General features: G+C 37.8%; 1 protein-coding gene across 10 annotated transcripts in view; it reads right to left on the bottom strand.

Annotated features, from left to right (window-relative positions):
* The window catches only part of UNC79 (unc-79 homolog, NALCN channel complex subunit), a 108,797-nt gene that overhangs the window by 16,718 nt on the left and 71,662 nt on the right, over positions 1-20,417 (bottom strand). For all 10 annotated transcript variants that reach the window (XM_058027421.1, XM_058027429.1, XM_058027422.1 and 7 more), the window contains 9 exons: positions 18,574-18,714; positions 14,579-14,617; positions 13,513-13,625; positions 13,343-13,428; positions 12,346-12,519; positions 10,663-10,731; positions 9,962-10,072; positions 4,361-4,465; positions 516-593 (listed from right to left, as the gene is read on the bottom strand). In XM_058027421.1, the coding sequence (XP_057883404.1) occupies positions 516-593; positions 4,361-4,465; positions 9,962-10,072; positions 10,663-10,731; positions 12,346-12,519; positions 13,343-13,428; positions 13,513-13,625; positions 14,579-14,617; positions 18,574-18,714 (916 nt within the window). The remainder of the gene's footprint in view (positions 1-515; positions 594-4,360; positions 4,466-9,961; positions 10,073-10,662; positions 10,732-12,345; positions 12,520-13,342; positions 13,429-13,512; positions 13,626-14,578; positions 14,618-18,573; positions 18,715-20,417) is intronic.

Genomic DNA, 20,417 nt, shown 5'->3' with positions numbered 1-20,417 from the left:
TACTTCCTCCCATACTCATCAGGTGCACATTCAGTGCCCGGGCAAGGAGTACTTGTAATTTAGCTACACTCATCAGCAGGATATAGATGAATGACTTACATATTACTAGAAAAATACCATTAACTCCCTTCTTTAATCAGATAATCTTTTGTGAGAGTGGAGGCAATGGCTTGTAGCTTTCCATCCTGCTACCATTTTTTGATGCATTCAGCTGGTCTGCTCCCCACTGAGAACTGCAGATCTTTGATTTGTCTTTCTGAGCACAGGCTCCACTGAAATCAGTTACATGACTAAAGGTTATCAGTGAAAGTAAGGGAAACAACATCAAATTCAGAACTTTTCCACTGTTAATAAAAAGAATGAAGCATCTCAACCTTGCCTGTAATCCATCTTGGCGATCAGGAGAAATGAAAAAGAAAGAGCATTAAAATGAAGCAAAGCAAGCTGAAGAAGATGTATTTTTTTAAAAAGTCAGAATAACAGAACTAAGAAATGGACTTTGATTCAGTACTTACTCCAGGCATTGAGGCAATCATCTGTTTATGTAGGATTGTTGACTCAGCTAGTTTTGTTCCAGCATCTGCACAAACAAACTAAGAAGGAATTAAAAATAAGTTATTTTAAATTATTTTTTGAGGAACCTGAAGACACTAATAATTTATTCATTACTTCATTAAAATCAGTTCAGATCTCTTCTTGCTTTTATTCATTTGCCTTTAGAGATCTCTTTCTTTATAAACAACCTACTTAACTCACCATTATAAATGAGATAATTTTCTTGAAAAAAAATCTGACTTTAATGTGCTTAATTAACACATATGCAGTACAAAAGCAATTTGAAGAATATTATGTAACAAATCAGACTTTCTTTATAAAAAAATATATATTTGTTATTTCTTCCATTTATCAAACGTTTTTCTCATTATGGAGTGAACCATGATAGAGAAGGATAAGGAAGGGTGCCTTATTCTTCACTGTGATATTACAACATGTCACTGAAGTTCTACAATCATTAATTATATGAAGAGTTTCGAAGTTGACAACATACTAGTATAGTGTGATATAGCTTCTGCACCATACAACATAAACAAGCTGTTTCTGAGACAGAAACAGTGGTCAGTGTCATGCTACTCCAGTAGAATATCCCTCATTGCTTTTCCTATGCTTTTATTTTACCTTTTTTCTTGTTTCTTTTTGTTTCCAAGGGATTTCTTGGAATCTTATTGTTTCAAGAGACTCCTTGACCTAAAATCTCCAATGTCCACATCATTCATACATTAAACTTGCTAATTCTGTTATTTAATCATAATAAGCTTCAATAATGCATTGGATACCCTGCAAATGATTTGTTTGTTCCTACAACTCCTTGTCCTAACATTATATCTGCACTTGAACAATTTTTGTCCATACTGATGCAACGTAACTTTCTAAGCAAGAGAGACAGAAAATAACTGTCAACTAAGGTCTAAGCCTTAATCTTCCTTCTGATTAAAAAATTAATTGATACCATAGTACTTTCACAAACTGAGACAGATATTGACTGCCGTATTTTATGGTTGTCTAATGCATGCATGTTAGCAGAACTCTCAGTGGCTGACTGCTCTCCATGAAAGTATTTCAAAATATCCTTTACAGCCCTAGAATTTACTCTTACACTTCCACAAGCTTTACAACAGAACAGACCAAGTACACTGACTCTTAGAGACTGACTGAACAAGCAAATTCTAAAGACACACCAGTACAATTTGAAGTCAATGGAAATCCTAAAGATGAGTGCTGATGAAATGTGAGCAGGAGAAAAGTACTGGGAAACGAAATGCTGTGTGAAGAAGCAGTTCCTATGGAAACCCATGGAACAGCAGCATGTACATGATGGCTTTCCTTTGCTAGGACAAATCAAGGAGACAGTCTTAATGTGCCCTTTATCATCCACAACACCTATGCAAAGACTGGAGTGATCTGGTTAAAAATTCTCATTCTTTGTAAAGTGGGACAAAGTTAGCTCTCATCTTAGCCTTAATGTCACCAGTGACGCTGATGGCACTATGTAATCTGGATAAACGTGGGTGTCAAATGTACCTTTCTAGGAACTCCTTTGTTAGTCAGCCCACGACTGATCTATCATTAAATTAAAGTGCTCATAGCTCCTTTGTTATCTGGAGCAGTTTGACAGAATCTCTGCATTCTGTGTGCACTGTCTGTATAGAATCTTGCATACAGGCTAACATGTCCATGGAGAAATGACTGCTGGAAATTAAAACCATTTCCGTTTGCTGCTGTGTTAACTCTGCTATGTCTTTATTCATTCAAAAGCATACAATTTGAATTAATAGCCTGGTGGCTTTGTGTGGTAAAGAGGTGAACCAATCCCTTAATTCTATTAATGGCAGCAGAGAATATTTAAAAAATAAAGAGACATATGCATTTTTACTGGTAGATTTCTTAAATTACAGTGGTGCTTAAGATGGGCTTAGTGGTTACTATGGTGTTGCAATTCCAGAGGCTGTTGAGTGATTCAGACCACATACTACTGAGAGCTGCCAATTTACAGTCAATGGGAGAAGCAGTCATCATGCCTCCAGTAGGCATCTATGGCAGATGGTCTGAATACAACCCCTATTCTTCACCACTGACTGCATAAAAACAGAAGCTGGCTGCTTTGGATGGCAGGAAATATGAATCACTTCATCAGCCTCTGAAAGAGAGACATCATAAAAGACATTTATATCCACATTAGATGCTGTTGTGTAAGGTATGAATACATCCCAAAGTGAATACAGCATATGGGAACAGTTCTAGGAGGAAAACCCAGGCAAATACCATTTTATCTTTATGAGATAAGGTGATGTAAGAGAGTTTTGCTTACTAGGTCTCTCAGGCAATTGACTCAATGGGAAGCACAAGTGTAAATCAGTTAAACCCCACTACCAAAATTGACATGGCCTGTTGGCATTCTCAAATGACGAATTCAGGAAGGACCAAACTAGGGGATTTTCATGCTTTGGGGTAGTCACAGGACTGAATTATAGAAGTAATGCAGAATAATTGCTCTATTCTGTAATACATGAAAAATCAGTTCAAATCAACAAAAACCACTGTACCAATGCTATGAAGGTGCATCACTGCAGGTGTAAGACAGAAAGAGGCTGGTGGTTGTTATTTGATGGTATTGACTGGGACTGAAAAAAGTAAGTTTGAGTTTAATAATAATTAGCAAAAAAAAAAAAGGACAAACTTGGACTTTTTAACTTAAATGGATTTTAAGCATCAAAAGAAAAAAAACCCATGTTATTCTTCCCTTCCCAACTTCTGTCCCTAACACTGATGGCATAATAATTGTTTTCAGAGTTATCCTAACTGCCATATTATTTCATTTGTCAGTGTGATTTCTCTGTCAACTGGAAATAATTTACTTACTATGAGTAATGTACCAGTACTCAAAAGAAAATGAGTCCACAGTAAGCTATGTGAAGCTTTGACCTATAATGGGAAGGGAAGGAATGAATGCAGCTGTGATGCTGGGAGCATTATGGGACATCCATGTAATAAATACCTCACCTGGACCTTATGAACTGCTATTATGCTGGTCCCTATAATTTTAAGTTTCCAAGTTGAAGTTTCTAACATATCATTGTTATCTCATTGGAACAATGAGCCCAGTGCTTGTGATTACATTTTATAGACTTCAGCAAATTGTTTTGGTGACAGGCTTGTGATGCCAAACTGTGCCACACTTGCCTTCTTGAAGGCAGAAGTTTTCATAAGCCTGTATCTTATTTCCTCATATTTTCCAAGGGTAGCTTGACTCCACAGAATGAAAGCAGCAGAAATATTTTCAATGTATTTGTTGCTGGAAAACTACAGGTCAAAAGAAAATGGCCTTCAGGAACTGGAGACAAACTTTCTGCCAGAAACTGAGTTGTGACCCATGATCCACTAGCAGCCCTTCCCACACAAGCTGGTGACAGGGTTTCAGGCTAGGATATAAAGAAAAGGCAGCACCAGGGGCAGTTGCCCCAACAGGACATGATATAAAACTCAGTGGACTCAACCCTTCTGGGTCCCTTCCAACTCAAGATATATTCTGTGATCTTCAATATATCAGCAGTGATGCACAGGTCATTATCATTATGAGAAATTTGGATTCCAGATTTAGTTTCTTAAATTTTAATGTAGGAGCCTAAATCTATGCACCAATGCATACAAATGCAACTGGATTTGCAATAAAAAGTTCTTGCTTCCCCAGACATTGCTGGTACTTTCTGTAACCATGTTGGACTCAGTTCTTCAGCCTCTGCCCCACTCCTGAACCTGGGCCCAGACAGGATCAGTATGAGAATTACATCAGAATTTCCTGTACCTGCACCAACAGCAGCAGATTCATGTCTGGTAAGGGCGACTTCAACTTGAGTGCTTGCAGTAACTCCAATATAACACAGCGTGTCAAGTAGAACTTGTCCCTTTCCTGCAACAAAAAAACCACAGAATTATGAATGTCTTGAAATTCACTGACAGCCACTAGTAAACCATAAAGATGCTTTTTATCTAAGCTTGAGAATAACTAAATTACAAAAATGTACCAGTCTCTGTTGTCCAAAAAAAAAAAGCCAACATCACTCATAATTTATATAATTCTACAGACTTAATGAACAGACATCAATGAAGGTGATTTTTCTTTGCTGTTTTGTCAGACATTATATCCAAGATTTAGTATTTCACACATGAAATACTGACAGATTTTATAAAATAGTTATAAAACCCAGGTATGCAAACACAGCTTTCATTAAGGAGTCCCATGAAAAGAAAAAAGAGGAAAGCAGTAAGAAATTACACAGAAGAACAAAACTGGCATAGTATTTAGCATTATTTTTTCACTGAAGCTGCCAAAAACAGTCTATATTTCCCCACACTCTCTTTCTGTTGTTATTCCCCTTTAACAAAAGAGTGCCTCCACTACAGCTGCTTGGACCATCTATTTCCACTCATTAGACTGGCAGTACTTTTCCACTTTCACAATAAAAGCAAGTCTTGGCTACAGCTGCTACAACAGAAACACTTTAAAACATAGGGGGAAATCAGCCAGCGGAGATTAGAACACAGAAGTCTAAGAATAGAGTTGTAGGGCTGAGTCAGCAAGGAGGTACAACAGATAAGATGGCCTTGTTATACATCTTACTTTGACATTCTCCAACTTTAGACAATAAGATAAAAACATCAAACAAACCCATAACTTGCTATTGACCACAGCAACTCAAGAATTTTGACAAGCAGGAGCGCCGTGCTCTATTTCAGACAACCATTAGAGATGAAATAAATGGTCTAATAATGAGAGCATATCCAAAGTGTGCTTAAAATCTAAAACCTGATATCCTCCATCTTGTAAATCCCATGCACTTGCCTGTTCACTTAAGTTAAGTGTATGGAAATTCCTACTCAGTCAGGGCCTCAGTTTCTCCACAAAATCTGTAAAATGAGATTATCTGTCTCTTCCTCAGAGAAGTTTAATTAGTGAGAGAGAATTTGAAGGCCATGTCTAGCTGCACACAGGAGAAGCTGAAAGTGAGAGTGGGCTTCTGTTGCAGCAGACCAAGCAGTGACCAGTGCTCCTCTTCAGAGCACTGCTGTCCCCACACTAGCTGTGTGGCATGCTCTCTAACAAAGCTTGCAGCAGCAGTGCATGCCTCCCACAGCACCCACGTATCTCTGAATGAAAACAGATTTTAAATATCAGGCCTTGATCTGAGAGAAGGTGCCTAAACAACAGAATGGTGTGTATTCCATGGAACTTATGATGCCAGTCTGTGAATCAAGAGACCACACTTCAAGTTCCTAGTTTCCTCTTCAATTACATGGAGTGTGCAGACAGATAACATATTTAGATGACAGAATGGTCCCAAACTGCAGTCCTTGTCCTTGTCTGACTATACTGCTGCAGTCTAGGCAGCTAGACTTGCAGGAAGCTAACACTCCAGAATCAGCTGTATTATGAAACCATTTCTTGAGGGGACAAGTATTCAAAAGTCACACATTCACATGCACGAGTGCTGCTCTGATAAAAAATATACAATATAATGATATCCAGGAGAGGTCAGATGGGAACAAATGTCTTCAGTAAGTTATCTCCAACAAGGCCATAAGCAGAAGCAAAAGAATAAGAACAAGGCAAGCATGTATAATTTCACCAACTATTTTCAGCTCAGGGAACTTCTGAGCTTCTGTATAATTCAAAACTCTCAATGTATTTCTCTTCCACATAACTGTCCATTGACCTCTGGGACTCATGCCAACCTTTAGCACAAATGGTAAAGAGTCACACACTATTGAAGAATCAGTTCCCTTTACTTAGTTTGACTAGTTCCTATAAACTCAATATGTTCTTTACACTGGAAAGGAATGAAATTACCTAGCCCTGTCTGGATCACTTGGGACCTTGCAGACCTCTCTCACATTCCCATCAGTTCCTGCTCTTTCGGACCAAAGAGCTCTGACTTAGTTGCTCCGTACGTGGAACTCAAACTGTTTGATCACTCTTGCTATCATTACCTGAACTTTCTCTGACACTGTGATATTCTGAGTGGGAATCGAGAACCAGAATGGTGCATAATACCCACAGTTTAAACAAATCCTGATTACTTGTCAGAATTTCCCAGGAAGAGTATCCCTTCCCACCATCAAATGCCTTCGCAGAGCTGAGACACAGACACTGTACAGTGCCACACTCAAGTCAGTTGACATTTACATCCCCCCCAAAGAGTGGACAGAAGTTCCTATCAGTAACCCAGTCCAGTAGCCTACACATACTGAAAAGAGGGAAGATATAATTCTTTCAAAAGCATTCAGCTATTTTACATACCAACATCTATGCTATACAGGATATAACAGGGCCATAACAAATTGCTTGTCAGAACACTGGAAAAGAAGCACAGGATTCATGAACCCCAGCTTTTCTTGGCTTAGGGATAATACAACTGCTAACTGCCTCTTTCTCTAAGGAGTCTCCTACCTCACAGTCTAAACTCTTAAAGTTTGTTAAGCACATGAAGAGAGATTGAGCAAAATCAGGCAAAATGGTTTTTTGACATCTGATCTCTTGCTTCCTGCACTGTACATCAGGAGTGATGACATATAAGTCAATGGCCCAGAGTATCCTTCCTACCCACGTCTGCTTATTCCTATCATCCTGTTGGTGATAAATATGTATAAACATTATATTCTGCCAGAAAGACATTACTCTTTGAGAATAACATCCAGGGGAGCTATATGTATAAATCTGATACCAGAAGTGTCAAAATACACTACTTCAGTCACTGTTCAGCCAAATCAACTCTCTCACATGTCTGTGTATCCCTACAGAAAACAGCTTTGCAACCTTCAAATTGTAACTAACCACATGTCAATATGGAGAACAGGAAACTACTGAAGTTCAGTAGTACCTCAGGGTCCAAACTTAGTAGTAGGAGTCAATTGGATCTTTAATGGAGATTGCTGTCCTCCAAGTAAGGCAGTATAAAGCAAAAATCTTTATTTTATCATTGCTGATACTGCAGTAATTAAAAATACTGAAGATATGCCTCTTAATATTCTTTAAAAGATTCAATAGCAAAATCATGTGGCATTCTGCATTTACTTAGTAAGGGACAACAGAACACCAGCAAAAGGCTAAGTTTAGGTTCAAGCTTCTGCAGTTCTAAGAGATAAGAAAGCCAGAAAGTGTCCATTTAAGGACCTTAAGACACTTGAAAGGAAAACTAAAGATAAGATTACAATCCACAGAAGAGATGGTACTCTCAACTGAGAGTTACAAAGGCACCCAAAAACACCAAATTGCTGACCTGGAACAGAAACTCAGACAAGGAAATATCAGATTGACGTGAGTCTTCAGGCTCCAAGACAAGAGAAACTCAGATATTCCTGCCATTGGCTATTAGGAAAATGTTGGATCTTTTTCCGTAAAAAAAAGATTTGGAGTGGTTGTACAGCACTGACCTCCACAAAGTGCATGTCGGAGTAGCTTGCTCTTTGAAAAGACAAGAATCCTCCACAGCTTAGCTGAAAGTTGGTGTTTTGTTCCAGTCAGCACACTCAAAGTTGCAAAACAAGCAATTACATTTGAATAGTTTCAATGCTTACAATTATATTCCTTCTGGAATTCACTTCTATGCGGTCGTCTACCACAACACTCTTATTTACATACAGTGGCTTCCACTGTAGAGAAACACAGACATCATAACTGATTTGGTGTTTTTTCTAACTGCAGTCATTAATTTGACACTTCTAAGGCAAAACTACAATAAGCTTTCAAAAATAGCAAGGATAATGTAGTGTGGAGTTCCACTAAATTAACTATTCTGTGCCCATACAATGCAGAACATTCACTAATGCTTCCATTTCTGGGTCATCAGGTTGAATTAAACTAAATCAAGAAGATTTACCAAGCACTGTAATCCAAGCTTCCTGTGTGCAATTAAGTACTCACTACATAAACAGAATAATCAACCAGGAAGCATGCAAGAAACACGTGTGAGTTTTCCAATACCATGGTTTTAACTACATTTCTCTGAAACTGCAGAGCCTGAGGAAACTGAAAAATTTCCTGTAGGTCACAATTTGCTTTAGCAGATATATGAAAAACTCTGATAAGACCACAAATGCAAGAGGGGTATCTTTGCTTCAGTTTTAAATGAGGCTTTTCTGTTTCAGTGAAAAAAACCACTATTCAAGTTAATGCACTTTGTGCAAGGCAAAGTGAGTAAAATGTTAACTATTCAAGTTAACATTTTACTCACTTTGCCTTGCACAAAGCCTTAACTATAGATACAACTCAAAATAATTCCAAAAGCTAGGCAATCTCTTCTGTATTCAGGATTATTCCACAGCATAAACTCTTCTCTTTCAAATTAGACAAAAAAACTAGAACTTGCTTGCTATCATTAAACATACTGTTAATTAATTTCTGTTTAATGCTTCAAGCCATTACATTTGGTAAAAATGTTTCTTATTTTCTTGTGGCGCAGTTTTTCCACAAGAGTGCCATTGCTTTAATCATTTCTTCTCCACTGTTTGTACAGTGATATTTTAAGTCTTAACAAGACTGAAAGTATGCATGTTCCAGTTGTACATTATCAAAACAAAAAATCATGCAGCTACTTATGACAGAGTGTTTCCTGAGGATTAATTACTGTTCTGACAAATGTAGCAAGGATGGAAAACTGTGCACTTAGTAGCTAAAGCAACATTTTTGTTCAGTACCTTGACAATCTAGGTAATGGAGTATATATGATCATTGGTTCAATTGCTTTTTTATTATTAAACTTCTCACTGATAGCTACAAAAATGAATCCAAGTAATAACTGCTATTTGTACACCATAGCTTTCATCCAGGAATCTTCAAAACTTTTTAAAAGTGTACATATACTGTTCTCTTTTTTACAGAGCAACAGCCATGCCTGCCAAAGGAAAATACCCAATACAGAATGAACAGGATCTAAGATGGAAAGCTCCTAACTTGCAGTCTTCCATTTTAGTCAGTTGTCTACTGCTCCCCCCACAGCTGTGCTCTCCAAAGGAACTACCAGGAATATTTAAGTTTTTACTCACAAGTGTGAATGGCTAAACTTGTGCACTAGGAAAGATATGACTGATATTCATGTGATGCATGAATACCAGGTATTTCAAAAATATGAGAAAAAAGTGTCCAAGTCACAAAATCACACTAAAAAACTTTTCTGAGCAACATCTGCAGCAGGTTCCCATCATCTGTGTCTTTACTGTGAATGTAAAACTCAGCATTACTAAAAGGCACTATACCATGATCACTACTTGATTAACCAAACTATGTTAAAACTGTTGACAAGCCTGAAACTTGATAGTGATTCCATCTTTACTTCCAAACTACTTGTGGGAAGCACTACTTTGTCCTATTTTTACTTGTCCCTAAAGGAAGATGCAGTGTCACTGTTACCTTGGTGAAGGCTCGGTAGCACAAACCACATAGTTCCACCAGGTAGGCCAGAGTGAAGACAGCATTCTGAATTACAAAGCTCAGTAATTTTGAAAAAGGTTCCAGAAGACTCTGCAATGACATGTGTTACAGAAATCAATAACTCGTTGCCCAAAACAGCAAAGAAGCATTCCAGCTCTGAGATGCCTGAATGGAACAGCATTATTTTTAGCTCAGAGGCTATCTGCCTGGGATTCACACTGTTTTGGGCAAACAGCTGTATCATATGCCTTCATGCTTCTGTCAGAAGTTAGAAACAAAAAGTTAGAAAATAGTTCCACTTGTGACACAGTGTTTATAAGAGATGCTGTATAGTTTATGCAGGAAAACCTCACTGACTTCAGTGGAATTGTACTGAAAAACATCTGAGGAAGCTCATTAATCCTTTTTTTTAGAGAAAAAAAAAAGAAGAGGGGGGGAAAAAAAAGAGAACATCAAATCTTTAAGAAGATATACATTCACACCCACACAAGAATGTAATTCTACCCCCACTTCACTGTAACCTAGATTCCAAAGCTCCTATCATTCTCCAAACAGTATTGGACTGCACAATTTTATGCTTACATATAATGCTCTCCTAGCCAGGGGAAATGAACACACTCATACAATTGCACAGGCTGGCTGTATCTGAGGCAATAGAATTTTGTCTTCTTGGAACTTACCCTGGTGGCACTAGTAGTAGGTATCTTCAACAAGCAAATCATGATTCTTAAACTAGAGTCTAAAGAACACTGAACATATTTGGAGACAAAAAAGAAAAAGAAAAGAAGTTAGTGCCCTTCTGTGTACATATCTTGCTTATAGTGGTAGCAGCTATGAATAACTTACAAGTGAAGTCTGAAAAATGATCCCTGATGATTGATTTTTAATTACCTTCTCTAAACTGGCTTATCCTTGAACACAATCATGCCCCTTCAGTGGTAACATACACAGCATAGGTGCACACAACCAACCCTATTGTATATGTCTATGCTTGTTCTGGAGTATGATATTTTCCCTTACATATTAAGACATCTCACAACCTGCAACACTAGAATATGCCCTGGCAGCTGCTGTTTCAGATTCCTTAAGTTGTTCCTTATGATGTAATCTTTATTTTAAGTAAATCACACAGGTTACAGCACTGAATGGACTTTTCAGGATCAACCCATTGTCTTGCCTCACCCCTGCTGTAAACATCTATAATATCAAAGGGTCCCTTATGACCCTAAAGAAAAGAACAGGAGATTGAAAGTTCAAGAGCAAGCAATTGCTTTACTTGTATTTACTAATAATACCTCAAATGAATAAAAGGGAAATCAGAGTAAACCCTACACCTAAAGGTTCTGTGAATGGTGGATATGCAGTTGGAACCACTAAGATCCAATTAATTTGTTTTTATTTATTTCAGTTACATAAGATGCAGCAGATTGGGGTGGCTAGTACACAGAGGGAATGGTTATTGCCTGTTTGGCTTAGTAAGTTAAGCTGAAGGATAATGCCACAATTTACCAAAATCTAAACATGTTTCAAGATCTGACTATTGCATAATAGTGCCAAGGAATTTAATATCATTCATGTAGCCAGGTGGTGACAACCAATTTAAAAGACAATGTTATCAGTCACAAGTTTAGATTTTGGATCCCTCAGCCCATATAGAATAACACTTTTATGTACAGAAAAAATTACCACTGGGTTCATTCACACCACAGCAAACAGATTAAGTGCATCAGAATTCCATTTAATTTACTGGAGTCTACTGGAAAGACTCAGAAGTTTTTATTGTGTTTTCTAAAATATACACACCAGGAGATAAGATCCTGGTGTATGTCTTCTGAGCTCAAATAAATCAGAGCCCAGAGCTTCTGGATTCAGTTTCTGTAACAATATTCTATTACAAAGAGAACTACAACCTGGTCAGCCAAATGGGCTAAGCCCAAGTCCCAGTAGTCTCAGTTCTCTCTGCCTGTCTGGCTACTGTGTACTTTCAGCAAATTAATTAGGTGTTGCTGCTCTTCTTAAGAGTTTTATTTAGTTTCAACAGTTAAAACCAGATGGATTTTAATGTCTAAATACTGATTGTCTCAAATGCAGTATTCTAATCTGACAGAGACAGGGCATAGGAAATACATAGGAGAAAGAAGTGAAAAGTACCCCCGGTCAGAGTTGCTGTTGTTACACACAGAAAACATAATTAAAGGGACGTATCAGAGACACAATAAATCCAGTCCTCTGGAAACATCAGCTGAATCATTAGGAAACATTCCCAACAACCCACTCCGATTGGTTATCCACAATTTATGCACAGTTTCAGTACATTCTGACCAATGGCAATATAGCTTGTTTCAGATGCCCGCACATCATACCTTAAGAGGCAAAACACATGGGAGTTTAGTAAGGAAGGTCTGAAACTGATTACTAATTGTGGTCCAGAGGTTGCTGGGGGAATCCATCGGCAAGGCTTCCATGAAGGTAGCAATGTTTTCCAAACAGCGGAGCATCGCACCCCCTGCTGGCAAATTCTTTTTGTTGTTTAAACCCTGGGAAAGGAAATCAGAGCTGTGAACGATCATACACGTGCAGAAATGGTTCCTGACAAGGCATTTGGAAATGCTGAGTTTGAGACCAAATACTGCATGCTTGTTCTACTGTGTTAATGATAGTGTTGTCCTGGGAATTTGAGCTGTGTATGTGAAAATTAGTCTAGAGTTCCTAAAGTATTGACCAAAAGAAAGCCTAAATGTTACAAGCAGGGTCTTAACTCATAATCTGCTTAGACTGGCATGGCAGTAGAAAAAGCAAAACTTAAAGTATTCAGCAGCATTTTTTTCATGTTTTCCTTTAGACAGTTTCAAAGAAGATACATTCATTAATATTCCATAGACCATGTATGCTTTTGTGGCTTGTGTCCTAGGGTGAGGCCTGAAAAGACATGAGCAGTTTTAAAGTGATGCCAACATCTTGTATGAGGCAATTTCCATGTTCTTGGAAGAACAGGACACATGCAAGGGACTAGTTCTAGCAGAAGGAAAAATGGTACAGTAGAAATAAACCAGCTGCATAGAAGGCTGTCAATGAAAGGCAGGCAATAGATTTTTTGAATACTTAAGAGAAACCATCATCAGATAAAATGAAAAGGGAGAACTGAGATGTATGAGTAGAAGTGTTCCTGAAGACAAAAAGCAGTGCTTGGGGAAGGAGTGGGGTGCACTACCAGTGGTGAGGACAGCCTAATTACTTGCAGGAAGGGCAAAACAAAAATTCTGTGTTTTTCATGAAGCAAGTTTGAACTCAAATGAGGAGAAATTACCCTGATAATGCTAATAAAATTAGCATCATTTACACAGCCAATTGTCAACATACCTCTAACAGCTGGCTCAGAGCAGCGATGGAACTCAGCTCACTGAAGTCCATCAGAGATGTAGCCAAGGTCCGTAAGAAGCTTCCATCTGAAATTTGAATTATATTCTTGCACTGGCTGCTCATACAGAGGGAACTGAGGGTCAGAAATGCACTCAGGTATTGCACATTACCTTTAATAATGCTCTGGAAGAGCTGAGGGAAGATGCCATTGGGAGCCAGCTGATGGAACACACAACGGAGGAACTGCTTGGCCACACCTGCAGCATTTCCAGGGATCATCATGCTGAAAATGAGGGAAAAGAAAAGAAGACAAAAATTGCATTGCAGATTAAACACTTGTCATTGCTGACTACATGGAGGAAATAAAGATGATGCTATTATTTTTAAATATGGAATTGTTCAGTTATGAATGAGACACTCAAAAACAGAAGTGTCCTGATCCTGAAAGAAAGTACAGCATTTTGATTTCAAGACTTGAGCTCAACTATGAATAGATTAAAAAATTACATACACATACTTAAAGTATTTGTCTCAATAAATACCTGTATTTTTCCTGATTCCCCACATAGTTTTATGTGTGAGTTATCTGAATTTGAAATATAATCCTGCTCTCACCTTGTGTATTTCAGTGACACATAATAAGGTTTCTGGCTTTTCATGAAACACATGAAGAACAGGTAAACAAAAACATTATAATATTCATTTGCCTCTTGCAGTTTCCTTCAAAAGATGAAGAACTCCCTAATCATTCATAAATGAATGGTTTAATTTAAAAGCCTAAGTATTATCTATTTACTCATAAATTGCACATCTTAACATGCTTTACAGCTTCACAAAATGAATTTATCCTATTCAGCATCTGATTTACATAATGAGGCATCACTACCAGGGATTCTCCATGGCCAAGGAGGATTCACTTGATTGAATTTATGGAGATAGTTTATCAAGATAAATACTGAACACAGAACCAGTTAGAAAAAGCTGCACTGAAATTGTGAAGATCAAACAGCATCTGAATCTGATTTTTTCCAGCTTTAACACATATGAATATGGGCTCCTGTTTATCTCCAGAAAATACAGGATATTTCAAATAAGTATAAAGGGCATTTTTTTCCTTTTACTCACAAATATTAAATAACATTTTTAAAAGTTAAATTTTGTTGATTTTAGGGTCAGGGAAGATGATGCTTTAGATTGATTGTTTCACTTTTGTCAAGGTATCCTTTGCTACCATACCTTTCTGCTTGATTAGAAAAACTGGTACTTGATGCCAACCTGGAATAAAAATAAAAAAGAAATTGAAACTCATTTGCTTTTTGTGTGTGTGTGTTTTATTTTTAAGTATGATAATAAAGCGCCATTTTAAATAAATAGCACACATGAATTTTAGAGAACATTTAAAATGTTAACATAAAGATCTGAAGAGCACATAAATTCAGAAAAATCATATTTGCATGACATAAACTCTATTCAGTCTTGCAGTCTCACTAATGCTCAATTGCTCTAAAGACAAATCTTGCCTCCCTCTAGTAGCACAAGGATAATGAAGTAACGTTTTTGCCCTACAGCATATCATGGATAACAAATTTTTTTAGAGAGAAAAAAAGCTTGCCAGAAGCTGCCTACTGACTGAATAGTTTCTGATTAATGCAGCAACACAGACTAAGCAAAAAGTCTTTGCTTGGCCCTCTAAATTGAGGCTTCCAGTTTCAGATATTGGCACGTAAATAACTAGCCTAATTTCAAAACCACTAATTACCTACAAGCTCTCCCAAAGTCAGATGAGAACTATTGTATTCTCAAAAAATCAGGTCATTTATTTTAGGACCTAAATATAGACTTTAAAGGCAAATATGGGCAGTGAAAATCCTGAACACAAAGTAAAATCATGCACTTCAATATGCAGGACATGTAAATGAATAGAATCAGGGCTTACAATATCAAAGCAAAACACCTTTAATACCGAAAGTCACTAAAAGGCTGTACACTGTAAAGCCAATATAAAGATGGACACTAGAATCATCCCTTATACATAAAACAAAATTCTTATTTTATTCTGCTGCAAATCAATATTTTAGATGGTATAAGTTGATAAGTCTAAGGGAAAAGTTCATAGAGCTACACTATTTTATATCTAAACTTCAATGGGATTTTTTTGATTAATGATCCTTTTATCCTGGACTTAGCTATTGCTCATCCTTGGTCACCCCCTGTTCTGAAGACAGTTTCCTCTCTAATCAACTAATAAAATCCAAAAAGGACCCTAAGGCAGCTCAGTCAAATGCAACAGCATGAACCAAAATTATGGTGATTTTCATGAATTATGCATGACAAGCTGGGGACACAACATACTTCCAACAATGCAATAATCTCAAACTTGATGGTGCAGAGGACTAAAGATTTTATTATCTTCCGTTGTTCTAGCATAAATCAGAAAAACACATTAGAGTTCCTGACTTCAGTATTCTTAAGAGCAATCCACACTAAAATACAACATATTATTTCTGTTGTGCAAAGCTAATTCTGGGTGAGAAAGGTCTGAAGCTACCATCAAGCAATCATGGCTTTTATTCTGGAATGATTGCAGCATCAGCTGACATTAAGGCACACGAGGATTTCTGCAGAATGCAATGAGACCAATCACATGCCCAATGGACATGACACCTATTTTCCAAAATCTACTGAAGTACAGAAACACAACAATGTAAAATCTTTCTTCTAAAAGAAATCAAAGTCTAATGTTTTTCTCTCCTTTTGAATGTGATAGTGCAAGCATGGGGTTTGTGACAAAAAAAACAGTAGGTTTCCAACTTTGGAAAAACTTCACCTGACATGAACTAGAGTAAACACTTGGGAACATCTGAAACTTTCAAAAATGTACGGTCTGTATATATTTATCATTACTACTCTAAATATTTTATTGCACAAATGCCATGAACTCTCATCATTGCCTCCACTTTTCAGACCACAAAGCAGAACAGGAAATGGATGTGTTCAAATCTGTACACGTTAGGAACAGAAGTTAAGCTTTTCACAGTTCCTCACTAACTCAAGCCCAAATTTAACCTTCAAACACAGCTTTAATGTTTGGAAAGTTAAATCTCACTAAAAATCAGTTAAATAAGAATAACCAAGTCAAAAATCTTGATTGAGGAACCAGATCATAAAATTAAACGCATGTCAGAGTCTTAGAAACACTTCAACCTTTAATTGTCAGTAACCTGAACCCAGAAATTTTTTCCCTTCACAAAATCCCAACAGATGCCTATCTATGCCTGTGGGTACCCAAATAACTTTTGAAAATCTTTCTGTGTATTGTTTAGGTCCTGAAACACCTGGCACTTCCTAACTCCTTATCCCCTTCTAGGCATGAAAGTAGTAGCTCTATTAGTAAGAATAAAAGTGCAAAAAGTCTAATTCATTTTCCCTTCTGCTGTTGGATGGGTACTTGGAGCTATATATATATATATAGCACCACTCAATGAAAGACAGAGCAAGGTACATATATGAAGCACCTGAATGCCTCTCTGCTTATATTCACTACTTATTTGGCATATTTTCAAAGTAATTCCTTTGTGGGGAGTCTGTTATTGTATTTAGAATTTTTCAGAAATTCCAACCAGCAGGAACAAGACAGGACATTTACCAGGAATACCTCATGTTGCACTGTCATCTTGTGTTCTAAAACAATCAGCTGTCTCACTCTAAAGATGTAGCATTTCCCCCTCAAAACACAGAAAAAGGTAGCCCACTTATCCCTCATCCCTTGATAATTCATCTTCCAAATTATTTCCTCTCTGTGGCTGCAATACTGTTGTATTTACAAGAGTCACACAGAATGGGCAGCATCCGTCTAGGTCAGAAACTCTGCCTCCATCAGAGTTAATTAGCAGAGACAGCAGGGAACTGCAGCCTTGCAGTTAATGGAAATAGAGGACTTGAAGAGCTGCTGTGTTTAAATGGAATTGGGAGGTAGAGCAGAAGCAGGGCTGTGGAGATCCATGCCCTTGCAGAAGCCACAGTCAAGCAGTTTGAACTTCAGCCTCCAAAAAGAACGTGTAGGAGAAGAGCTGTGCAATGTTTCTGCACGTCTAGTGCTGCTCAGAAATTCATTCTGGAACACCCCATCACATCCATCCCACCTCTGAGGCAAGAAGTTGGGGAAGTGGCTGAGACAGCAACCACACAAAATTCAATGGTAACAGTTAATTATCCCATGCACACTGGGTAAAAGTAACAAGAGAAAAATAATGGCAGCAAATGTTCAAGATTTTCTCAGAGGCCATTTCACACAGCAGCTGGTTTGGAAGCCCAAGGCAAATTTTCACCTAGCATACAAAATATGGTTGAAAAGCCTGAGGAGTGTCAGGTATACTAATGAATGATCATACTTAGGAGTCAACACTCCTCCAGGAGCAAAGTTCAGAAAAGCTGACCACATTCCTGCATAACCTCTAAAGTAGGAGCCACATAAAAGTGAAAAATTGTGTCAAAGCAGCAACAAGGGGGGAGCCAAGAGAATGCAATTTTTGTAAGACACACAGAAGCTGTTTATGAGCATTATACTGGAAACACAGGGCCAAGGTACTCTAGTTGTTAACAAAGACTTCAAGAGAGCAGAAGAAAATAAGGTAAGGGACGTTTTTAGAAAAGAGAAGGCTTCTTTCAAAAAGATAAAGTCCTGTCTCAAATTCTCAAATGAAAGCAGACAAGAGCATAAATTCTGACAAATGGGGTATAAAAAAACCTAGGAGGCAGGACAAAAAAAAAAAAAAAACACCCAACCATTTTAAGGAGCAGTGAGCAGGAAGAATAAAAACTAACAGTAGAATTTCCTTTTCTTTCAAGCTTAAGAAGCACACCAATTGCTGCACCAGTCACTGTTCAGGTAACAAACATAGTAAATAAATAAGGGTACTGTAGAAAATCTGAATTTATTCTTTACATCACTGCTTACAGTGGGACAAGCTGAGAAGATTCCTGAGCTGAATTTCCCTTTGGAGGGTAAAAGGGAAGAATATCAAAGGAGCTGCCAAAAATTGAACTGACAGTGGAAGAAGTTACATAAGAAATTTATAAAATGATGAGTAACAAAGGCACAAGACGGAACCAGATGTTATTCACTTAAGAGTTTTAAAATATACACCTTTGTATACTGAAGTTTATGTAAACACAGTTCCAGGCACAAAATCCTTTCAATCTCGTTGGAGAGAGGAAAGTCCTGAATTTACCTTCCCACAGACTGCATGATGTCCAACAGCAGAGGAGCAGCCAGGTCTGGACTGAGGTGAATGAAGGTTGAGAGCACAACTATGGCCAGGCCGAGTGTTTCCTCATCATATTCTTCAAGAACAGCCCCACAGTCATGGCACCTGCAAGGAAATTTTCAATCCCTATGTTAACAAATTTCAAACAAAGCATTACTATACATAGATCTGTGTATAATTATGTCTTTTAAAAGTATTATTACTTAGTACATTCTATTCCACATTTATTTACAAAGACAATGTAATTGTGATCTTTCTATAATTAGTGACAGTCCATAGATTTCAAGGATTAATAAAACTTCTCACTAGCTACAGTGCCTGCTTCTTTAGCGACAAATGAAAGAGGGCCACAGGGCAGGCCCTGGTTTGGGTCTTTCATTGGTAATTGCAGTCCAGCTCCCTCCTCTATGTGACTGTATCAGTTTGCACTGTCCAAGAGGAGTCTGCGGCAGTCTGGCCCTCCACAATGTCAGCACAGCCAATTTGTGCAGCTTGGGCTAAGGCCCAGGCACCATGGACACAAACAATGACACTCACAGATGATGTTAAAGAGATGGAACAATTTCACACTGCCCTTCCTGTCAGTCATGAATTATGAATAACAAATTTTACAATTAGAAAACAATGATCTGATTGGTTCCCACAGCAGTTACAGCTATTAAGAAATAAATGAAAAGACCTCTCAGGGGCACAGAACCTTAGATGTCAGAAAAGCCTCCTTTCCCAGGGCAGATTTGCTGCTGAGTCACTTATCCTTCCTGAAATGCTCAAAGACAACTGATGAAGGTCTGAAAAGGCTACAAAATGTCTAATTATAAAGGGGATGTCAGATCTGGGAGAGATGAGACAGGCTTTCACAAACTATGAAAAAGGCAAACCAATGTGGGAAATCGGCTTATCTCAGCCCAGTAAGGAGGCTGCCTTAATTTGATCAATCAGTTGCTAACGACTCCAAGTGATTGTGAGATTTTATCTTAATGGAATTGAACAGTCAATTTTCTTACCTTTTTTACTGAACATAAAGAAAATATGGCAACAAAGTCATAGAAGTCAAGCCCAGCTGGTCTGTATGTTAATAGGTAGTGCCTGAGCTTTGGTGAAATGGCCAAAGGAAGTGCCACAGACCAGACTAACTTTGGGATGCTTCACTTTGTTACACAATAAGGTCCACTAGCAGTCACAGACTACACAATGGCCCTGTCTTTCTCCAGTGATCACCCTTGCATGTCTGTCTGTCCACTGGACTGAGCACACACAGGAGCTTGGGGTTTCTCTTCCCAAGTTTTGAACAAATCAATGCATGGCTCCCTGCTGACTGCTTTACTTCTCTATTAAATGAGTACATTTCTGTTTAACATTCCCTTTACAGGCATTTTAACCAAACAATAGATGTTTGCAAAACCTTTGAGGATCACTGAGTATCAGCATTAAAAAAGCTATGTGGAATACACATGATGACACATCAACTGCTACTGAATTCAACAGAAATCCAAAGGAATTTTTAAATGGAACTTCTTTTCTTTTCCTCTCAGAAAAAAGAGGTTTCTGATAGATCACAAGGAACCCTTGATTTAAAGTAAGATGGAAAGTGCTTCCCCTGACCTCTGTGGATACACAATAGCCTGAGTCATCATTTCACCTGTGCAGAACCATCCAGATCCTACTAAATTGAAAACATATCTTGCTAGCAGCGTTTAGAAAATGTTTACCTTGTGGTAAAAAAAAAAAAAAAACTTAGCATAGAGATAAATGGATTCTGTATTTGCATCAAGTATATCTACACTTTACTTGACACATTTGAAGTTCAG

This window comes from Melospiza georgiana, chromosome 6, assembly GCF_028018845.1.
Source record: "Melospiza georgiana isolate bMelGeo1 chromosome 6, bMelGeo1.pri, whole genome shotgun sequence".
Classification (NCBI taxonomy): Eukaryota; Metazoa; Chordata; class Aves; order Passeriformes; family Passerellidae; genus Melospiza; species Melospiza georgiana.
This window is presented reverse-complemented; position numbering and strand designations above follow the sequence as displayed.